The 9,565-nt window shown below is 42.8% G+C and overlaps 1 protein-coding gene across 2 annotated transcripts; it reads right to left on the bottom strand.

Moving 5' to 3' along the window:
* Nucleotides 1-154: 154 nt before the first annotated feature.
* Nucleotides 155-8,575, bottom strand: TIPIN (TIMELESS interacting protein). 2 transcript variants are annotated; one of them, XM_082321329.1, is made up of 8 exons: nt 8,036-8,575; nt 7,496-7,655; nt 6,156-6,243; nt 5,183-5,258; nt 4,014-4,136; nt 3,386-3,449; nt 1,317-1,514; nt 155-951 (listed from the first exon to the last, which is right to left on the bottom strand). In XM_082321329.1, the coding sequence occupies exons 2-8, from the start codon at nt 7,626-7,628 to the stop codon at nt 794-796; spliced, it is 840 nt and encodes a 279-aa protein (XP_082177455.1). In that variant the 5' UTR covers nt 7,629-7,655; nt 8,036-8,575; the 3' UTR covers nt 155-793. The 2 variants fall into 2 exon arrangements, with proteins under 2 accessions (XP_082177455.1, XP_082177454.1); XM_082321328.1 differs by having other exon boundaries at nt 155-954.
* Between the last annotated feature and the right edge of the window lie 990 nt (nt 8,576-9,565).

Below are 9,565 nucleotides of genomic sequence, written 5' to 3' on the forward strand. Positions count from 1 at the left end.
ACATGAACTTATTTCATCTGCTCTAAGTGTGCTCTTCATTGTTTCTAGAAATTCAGTTTCTCTTACACACACCAGTCTACCCTGCGCCACTGGAGAGGGCAGGCTCAGGGCTTTACCAAACAAGGCTGGAGGAAGATGACGAAACAGAGCTTCCAGACAGAGAACAGACTCAGCCGAAGGAGGGTAACTACCCTGGTCAAAGCCAAGGTGTGCTCCCCAAGGGGATGTCCGTGTCTGAAGAGGTGTCTGCCTAGCACAAGGGCTGTGGAGGGTTGGAGGGGCTGTAGTTCAACAGCCTCATACAAGAATTTCAGGTTTGACTTCTGAAATTTAATAGCTTCCATTTTATAAGAACAAGATACAGGTACTTAATAAGCAAGTTTAAAAAAATCCAGCACACCTGTTCAGACATAGCACTATCCACTATTATAGATACCCTCTATTAAAAAACCCAGAACAACAACTTTAATAGAAACTTCACCTGTCAATAGCCCAGTTAGTTCAGTTTGACATCAATTGTAAACAAAATGGAAAGTACGTTGAAAAACTCATTAACATTGCCTAGAGGTCTCAGCTGCAGATGAAGAACTCTGTTCTGTTCTCCGGTGTACGGAGCTGCTCATCTGCAGCTTCGAGAGAGGAGTTCTGTCCAGCTGTACAGGTGTCACGGTGAAGACTTCCATGAAGCCTCTGGAGCCAGAGTGCAAAGAGCCAGCAACATTTCAATAGAATGATAGTACCTAACAGAAAGCCCCCGATGTTTTAAGAAAGTCATTTGAAGCACAGGGAACGGTTACTGCTTTTCACCGGTACATTCCAATTCTGTATCTCCATCTTCAGCTTCTGTAACAGCAGCCTGGGTTGCGGGAGCTTGAGTGTCTTCAATAAGGTCAGCGGGATCCTGAGCAACTGTGGTATTAAACTCCTCTTCCGAGTAAGTAGCAGAGAGCTCTGCTGGAAAATAAAACCAAAATCAATTTCCTACCATGAGAAAACACTGTTGCTGTGTGTTTAACTGCTGTTTCTATCACCAGAATCACAGTCTGCAGGAAAGCCAACTCCAGAGATGGCCAGCGAGTTTCATATCATCGGACAAAGCTATCACAGCCTGGCGTGGCAAGTAGGGAGAGCAGCTCTGACTTAGCTTCAGAGGAGTCTGACTACAGGAGCACAGTTGAAGTTTCAGAGTTGCACATTTTGCTACTTACTAGAAAAAGCAAATCGCTACCGTTTCCTTTAACCGACTCAGCAGCTCAGCTGTACAAGCTTCTCAGGCTACTGACCTCAACAGTGACCCTTCAGGTAGGGCTGCTTACCATTGTGTTGGGCCTGGCTGTCACCCTGCATCTTGGCTTGCCTCCGTTCCAAGGCCAGCTGCCTGTTCTTCTTGATTCGCTGTTGTTGCTCTTCCGTGAGGGTTGTACCAGACAGAGAACCGAGTTGTTCTACATTTGCAGAGGAGGAATGCGCATCTTCGGTGGCTGTATCCAGTCCATTGCTTTCCCCTCCACCGTCTGGTTAAAAATGAGGGGGTGGAAGGGGGAAGAGGGTAGAAATCAACAGTTTGAACCCAGAGGTATCTACTGCTAAATATCTGTCACGAGAACATTTTAAAAGCGTTTCTATGTTCTACATTTTACAGTTGTATTGACAGCTGAAGATCATTCTGTAATTTAGTTTTAATGGGCAATTTTCTGCCTAGGCCCACATACCTGATATTCAAAGTATACAACAAATGCTAATCAGAGATGCCAAACCACAACAATAACAAATACCTGAACTTTGAGGCACAGCTCTGTGTACTAAGTTAGCAATCACGAGCTGAGCTTGACAGTTAAAAGGAGACAGTAAATTCAGGCAATCCTTACTGAAAGGCCAGATAATTTTCTTCCCACCCCTACGAATACGACACTGTCCTTTGGGAAGCGGCAGGACTAGTTATGGGAATCAGCCAGAGGGTCGAACACAGCCATGGAGCAGCCAGTTTTGACTTCAGTGTGCTACTACTATGGAATATTTACTCCTTTGCCAACATTAACACATGCAAAATGCAGGCAGTCCAACTCTGTTAGACAAACTTCACCCACCAACAGAGAAGCAGAGCACTCTTTCAAGAGTGCCTAAGGCCAAGTATGCTTGTGCCTCTGCACCACTTTAAGCCTGTGAACAGAGAAGTTAGCTGACAACAAGGTTTTCATTTTTAATACAATACTCTAGCTGCAGTTTTTATTTCAAAACTGTAAGATACCTACGCATTTTTCAACCGAAGACTGACCAATTTTAGCAGGACACTCACTAACACAGTTCAAGAACAGATCAGCACCGCATTTAAATACAAATGTATGGAACCATCGCACAGAAAAATCTGATAGCTCTGCAGACCCTGTCGGCAGGAACCATTTGCTTTACTGTTTGTGGCTGCTTACGGTTGCATTCCATTTCTAGCAAATGCAGCCAACAGCGAAGACAGCCACAGGTCACCAACTGCCCAAAGGTCGTCCCCACCGGTGAGGCAAGGCTTTACCATCGGTTACCTCACCCGCCAGAACACCCTCCCCAAGCTCTGCCTTGTCTTCACATGAGCCCCAGCCTCCAGCCAAACTGGACAACGGGTAGGGAATTGTTTCAGGAGAGACTCACAGTGAAAGTGTGAACACCCGCAGAGGACCTTAGGAACGGCTATGAGATTCTCTCATTTCTGCTAATAAAGCTTCTTTCAAACTACCAGCTGAACTCCACTCCCTCTTTTTATTAAAAAAAAATTATTTCTAATCTATCTAAAAACATCATCTGATGGGAAGAGACTCTTGAATTACCAACTTGTTAAGTGGCTGGATTTTGATACTGGAGGAAGAAATACTCCATAGCAGCTATCCGCCAGGACTGACAAACAGACCTAACAGCGCCCAGGAGCACGAGTGAGTACTTTCCCTCTAAAGGACACTACGCCCCGAGTGCGCTGCAGCAGCCAGCAGTACGAACAGTGTAACGAGTCTTTGATTTCTGCATTAGTAAGTTCCAAGAGCTCTTCAGACTGCCCGCTCCTAAGAGAACAATACAAGCCAGGATGTTCACTTAATAATTGCAGTTTGGGCGTTTTTTTGGAAGAACATTTCTAACAATGCTGGTAATAATACCCATTTTCCATTTCCTTTCAGCATACCACACACTTATTTATTTTTTTATATATATGTTTACTCCAAGTACCAGTTCAGTTTTGTAATCGTAAGTCTCACAGAAGCTTGGTTTTAAAACAGAGGACCACTCAACAATGTCTTCTACATTAGAAAAAAATGTATCATGAGCATTAGTTTCTGGCCAGAAGGAGGGGAAGTAAAGTAATTTTAAGCATTGAACTACTGAACGAACAGCATGATGAGCATACCTTCATTACTTGCAAAGTCTTCATGTAAAATAGGAAGATCAAGTCTAATCCGCTTTAGGCAGGTCTGCAAATGAGAGATTAAAATACAAATATTTCATCTGTAACAAAATCTTTTCTGCAACATTGCTATGTTTTTAATACTACTCCCAATTTCTCTATACACTTTATTACTCTGAAAAAAAAATATTCCTTTCACTATACGTCTGTTTGACCCACAACTTTTAACGCTGTGGATAGTTTTCCTAGTCCTTCATCTATCACCAGCCAGATGAAGCTGCATTCTTCATAAATCTTCTTTTGCAGGTTCAAACATTAAAAAACAAACAAAACCTGAAAAATCAACCAGTTCCAGCACTTTTAAGCAAATTACTTTGGTTAAAGATGTCCTGAAAAAGTTGAAGCCAATTCTCTAAAGAAATGTTATATCTAAATGTAAACTTAAATACTTCAAATACTGGAAAGAGTTTGTTTGTTTGTTTTTTAAAGAGAGAAGTTAATTTAAATAACATTATACTCCTTAGCACTATGCACAGATTCAGTCTTCTTTGGTTGCATAACTGCTCTCCTCAACCTCCCTCTTACACTCTTCAGTACTGCATGCAAAGAAACCGACAAGAACACCACGTACCTGGACTTCCTTTTTGTTTCCCAAAGACTCTACTCTGTCAATAAAATCCTCAAATTGCAGTTTTGGAAATAGTCTATGAGCCCAGTGCTCCATGTGTCGTATGAGTGTCTTCAGGTCTTCTGCCTAGAGCACAGAAGAAGAGATCCAGCTAGTAAAAGTTGACTAAGTCCATAGACTGCAGAGGGAAACATCACAGTAACATTTCTGAAAATATTAAGCATCTGCAGCTTGAAAGTCTCTTGAAAATTTAAGTAATCTGAATGCGTGGGTAGCCTTTCCTCCCACAGTCAAGTCTGTAAGTGCAATTTCAAGCTATCAGAAGAACAGCGATCAGAGTTCAGGAAAAGCATTTGCATATGCTGTAAAACACCTGACAGGCGTCTGAGAAGTTGCCCTTAAACAACCTAGGTCTGAACCCAGACTGAAAAAACAAAAATCCATACGGGCACAGCTGGCATTTATTTTGATGTTTAGAACACACAGAAAAATGTACACCTAAATAACCTTGTCTAGTAAAGATTTTTACTCAGATCAGCAGTATTGCCGAGTTCTTCAGTTACAACTGCCTCCAGTTGTAAAGGGAAAATCTAATCTTCAATATTCTCTGTAAAGCAGAGGTGCACAGGCATCCTTGCAAGCGTGCCAACAGTCTAATGATACTAAAGAAAAATGAGCTTTGTATGTTTAAGTGTATCCAAGACAATGAGACAGTCTGTAGAGAAAATACTGCTTTCTCTTTGCTTAAGTGGTACGCCACACTTTTCTTCAATATTAAAAGCTTCGGGATAGAGGTGTCACAAAAGCCAGAAGATTTTCACTAACAGAGGAAACGGATCATGAAATGATATGGTAAAGGCGTTCCAGATGCAGCAGGCAGTATTATAAGCCAAGTTAAAAAAACCCTTTCTATGGACAATAGCGAGAGTCACAGGCATGATATTCTAGTTTTGAAGTAGAGGAAAACAGTTTTAAGATCAAAACATGGATTTTGTTAAAACATTCATGTTTGTTTGTTTGTTTTTAAATTTGCAACTACAAACCCCATCAGGGTATGTTCAAATACTGTTAGAAAGCTGGCTAACCGGAGCGTAATATCAATTCTCCCCATATCAGATGGGCAGCAATCATCAACGCCCCAGGAAACAAAACAAAAGCTCACTATGTCTTACCTCGTGCCCCTTACCCTTGAACTTCACGTTGTCAAACATGTGTCTCAGGGCTGGAAGTCCTCTTTCTGAAGTTAACCTGTTAATAGGAAATGGGTGAAGTTATTTGAAACCCATACTTTTTCTAATTAAAACAAACAAAAAAACCAACAAAAAAAACCCCATGAACCACCTCACATTCCTTTAAATGGCCTAAAGCTACAGAGCTCTGTTTGAAAGAGGTACAGAATTAGAAGTCGCTAAGAAAACACACAAAATAGCATAAAGACTCTGTAAGACCAAAGACTTATTTGGAAAATTCACCATACATATATTCCTAGTCCAAGGAGCTTTTTTATTCTGATTACGTGGAAAGTCAGTTCTTGTATCTCTATTGGCCAGTAAAACCAGTTAGACGCATGACCAGAGCATCCGCCTGTGGCATCACTAACTTCCTCAGTATACTTAAAACAGAAGAAACTGAAAGCTCAGATTCTTTCCATTGCTTATAAACAACTTAAACCAGTTTTAGCGATAACAGCAAAGAAAATATTAAAATCCTTTATCTTTATACAGAGTTTATCCAGCTTGTACGTAAGCCAGGTGTAAGTGTACTTTAAGTAGTACCTTACAGTCACCATTATATTGAGGTTTTATTTTTAAGCACGCTTTTATTAAAGAAAGAAATCTATAGTATTACGTCTGCAGAAAAGATTCAGCTGGAAGAGTCCTATGTATGAATAATAAATATATCTTAAATTATTAGTCATGTACTATGTCCCAAAGAGACTTCAAGAAAGTTAGACTAGTAACAGGAGCACACAGGTAAGCAAGGAATAAAAAGGCTGATATACAGCACGCGAGAGGCACTTTCATCCCCAGAACTCTTGATCTTTGACTTGGCTATGACCAAGCAGGGATCACAGGAACCTTAAATCATTCCCCCCCAGCCATATACCAAATTCATCACAGAGAGAAATATTCTGTGAAAAGTTACCTCTGGGCATCTAGTTTAGGCATTGGTCTTTTAACTGCTTTCCGTGTAGGTACGGCAGAATCTTTTGCTTGTGACTGCTGGTTTCCATCTGGTTCCAATGAAGAAAACAACAGACTTTAAGGATATAACGCAACTGACATCAACTAGAATTGCATCCTGTAAATTTTAAGTTTCTACCCCATCAAAAAGGCAGCATCACAAGTATTCCATTGCAGGCACAGTACTACAATGCAACGTCTGCATGTTTCACCTAACTTCTACCACAAGACAGATTGGAAATAAATCCATCTCTTCAAACTATGCCGAGGAATCAACTTTTCTAGCAAAGTAGGTTCCTTGAAAGGGAAACTTCCTAATTTTAGAACTTCTATATTGTATTTCTGATGAGAAGTGTATTGAGAGTAGATGCTGCTTCTAAAAGTTAAGAAACTCAAACTATCAATAAACATTATTTGATAGGCGTATCCAGAAATTTCCACTGATAGATCTGACAGACAGACCTAAGCCACCAGCATTGCCTTCAAAAAACAGAGAAAGAAGCAATGTGTGACCACAATCAACATATCTTTTAAGACCCAAAGTCCATATACTTTTTGATCAGGGCCAGTACATATTATTTGACTGCAACAGACAAGGCACCGCTGCCCATCTCATCTCAGAGGTAGCAGTTAATTATCATACTGATTTCTTGGCTTACTTTTTGTTACTTTGAACATCAGGAATTCAGAAGTTCTCCTTTACACGTATCAAGGAATTAAATCTATCCAAAATCCTATTTTCTAGGGAGCAGACAAAACAGGGATCAAGGAAAACGTACGTTTAACACCATAGGCAAATATGAGTAGCAGTAAACAATGGTTAAAATAAAATCTTTATACTTTCTAATAGCTTGTTCAGTACACAGTAAGATCTTTTCAAATACAAATAATTAAGTTCTACTGTCCTGAAGTGTCTTGGGTTTTTCCTAGGCCATATGCTCTACAAAATCTTCCAACATCTCCCTGGAAGACTACCTTCAACACTCTTACCTCTTCTGAAATCCAAGTCATAAAGGGTAACTATAGATCACCACTGTATAATTATCTTGAGCAACATTTTGTCAGAAGAGCTTGAATTTTATAAAGATTCATTTGTGTGCATATTTTCATGGAATCTACAAAAATAAACTTCTCCCACAAGCTCAGAAGCACAGAATCAGTAACAATTTAAATTTACGAATTGCTTTCTTATCCACACAAGACTAGTTTTATGCAGTGAAGTTCAACACCAATAATATTGATTTCACAGCGTTTCATTGTCTATACCGCAAAATAGGATCTTTCGGGGTCACAGTTGCTCACCTCCATTAGCTTGAGCCCATTCGACGTCGTCTCTTCCTGGGGAGGCAGGAGGTGGAAGAGGTGGGAACGTTTCATCTTCTGTATTCTCATAATCGGGAAGATCAAACAAGTTGTTCTCTAAAGGATCTATCATTGCCACAGATAAACTTTTTTCCCCCTCCTGCAGGAAATACCAAATGCATTTAAAGAGAAGCAGCGAGAAGAAAAGGCAGCTAAACATCAGTTATATACACAATAGGCCTACAGCTTTTCCAGAAAAAGATTTGCCAACCAGAAAAAAAAAAGCCTCATACAAATGAAGCAAGATACCATACAGATGGATGACACAATCCAGCCTCACTAGGCCAAATGAACTACGGGTTTGTCATCTTCCAACTCATCAAAGTGACTTGGGCGTGGTAGGTACGGGTCGCAGGAATAAAACAAAAGAAATGGATTTCTAAGCAAAGCGCTCATCAAGACAGCTGTTTGCCACTCACATCCTCGATTATCAAAGACTACGGGGGGGTTGAGTGATAATTCCTCCGATTTACAGCTTACCCGCTCCGAAAGGCAGCCTGGAGGAGGATTCCCCTTTTCCGGCTCCTTAAGCAAAGCTAATTCCAGAGACCTTCGCACATCAGCACAACCGGGTTTAGGGTGACCCGGTCTCACCGCGGCTGCGTTCCCGAGGCTTCAGCAACAGCTCTTCTTTTTAAGGGAAAGCTGTCCCTCAGTTTTGGTAAGGAGGGGACACCCCAGGCAGCCCCGTCTCCACCGACCTTCGACGGGAGATCCCTGCCTCCGGGCTGCGAAACCCTCACGGAGCCGGAGGTGGAGGGACTCGAGCGAGGGCAGTGACGGAGCTCGCCAGGGTCCTCCGGGGCCAGACCCCCCGAGCTGCAGCCTGCCGGGCGCCGCGGAGGCCCCGCTCCCCTCGCACCGCCAGAGCGGCCCCGAGGCGTGCAGGCACCGAGGGGGAGCTCTCCCCCTCACACCGGCGGGAAGGAGAGGCGGAGAGGGCTTCCCGCCTGCCTTCTCAGGGCAAACAGCTCCGCGCACACCCGAGCGAGCGGCTCTCCCGGCCGCCTCCGCGTCCTGCCCCGGCGAACGGCGGCGGCGGCGGGCGGGCAGCGCGGCGGGGAGGAGCCGCGAGAACGGCGGGTCTCGCGAGCTCCCGGGCCGGCCGGCTGAGGAGAGCGGCAGCGGCGGCGGCTCCGCGCCAGGGCGCATGCGCGGCAGGGCGGCGGCGGCGCTTTTGGCGCCAAAAGGCGGTGGGCGGGGTGGGGCTGCTGAGGCGGGCGCTTCCCTCCCCGGTCTCCCGGTGAGCTTTATTCAGCGTCGCCTCTTCAGGTAAAGGGTGCTGGGGATGAGAGTTTTCTTCGAAGCACCTAAGGTCGCTAGGCCCAACGATGAACCAGCTCCAGAAACAGGATTTAAAATGGCAGATGTTGAGCCCTTTCGCGCTGTCCTACCTCTGAGGAAAGGACTTCGAGGACAGGTAGTGATCCCAAGCTTTTCTCCATACGGATACCAGCTAGAGCCTTCTGGTAATTTAAAACGAAACAGTTTGCAGTTGTCTAGGGTGTAATAAGCACACTAAGCCCTCTGAGATTTGGCGGCTGTGTGCATAAAATGCTATTTAAGGACTTAGACTGCAGGAGCAATGGGAGAGAAGCTCCATGCTATGGTCTGCACTGCTGTTGCATCTGAAAAATTCTGTTCTCCTATTTTTACAGGTCAGTCCATAGAAGTGTATCTGACTTGAATTATAGCCTCTTTGTTTAAGCAAAATGAGAGAAATTCATGTCAAATATTAATACATTAAATGAATTGGTTTTCCTTGTTTCTCTATAAATTCAAATTTGATGTATAATGTTTATGGTAATTTAATGTATTCCTTCTAATATGACAAAGAAAATCAGTGGCAGCTACTTTCCAATTAAAAAAAAAAAGTGCTATCCTTTAGTCAAAATTATTTTAACAGTTAATGTTTAAAATGTGTATTCCCAAATGCAGCAGCATCTTTTATAGTCAAGAATACAAGGGAGGACGCATTAATGGATTTGTTAGCATTGAATCCATTTATCT

Source organism: Platalea leucorodia (assembly GCF_965183815.1).
Source record: "Platalea leucorodia genome assembly, chromosome: 9".
Taxonomy (NCBI): Eukaryota; Metazoa; Chordata; class Aves; order Pelecaniformes; family Threskiornithidae; genus Platalea; species Platalea leucorodia.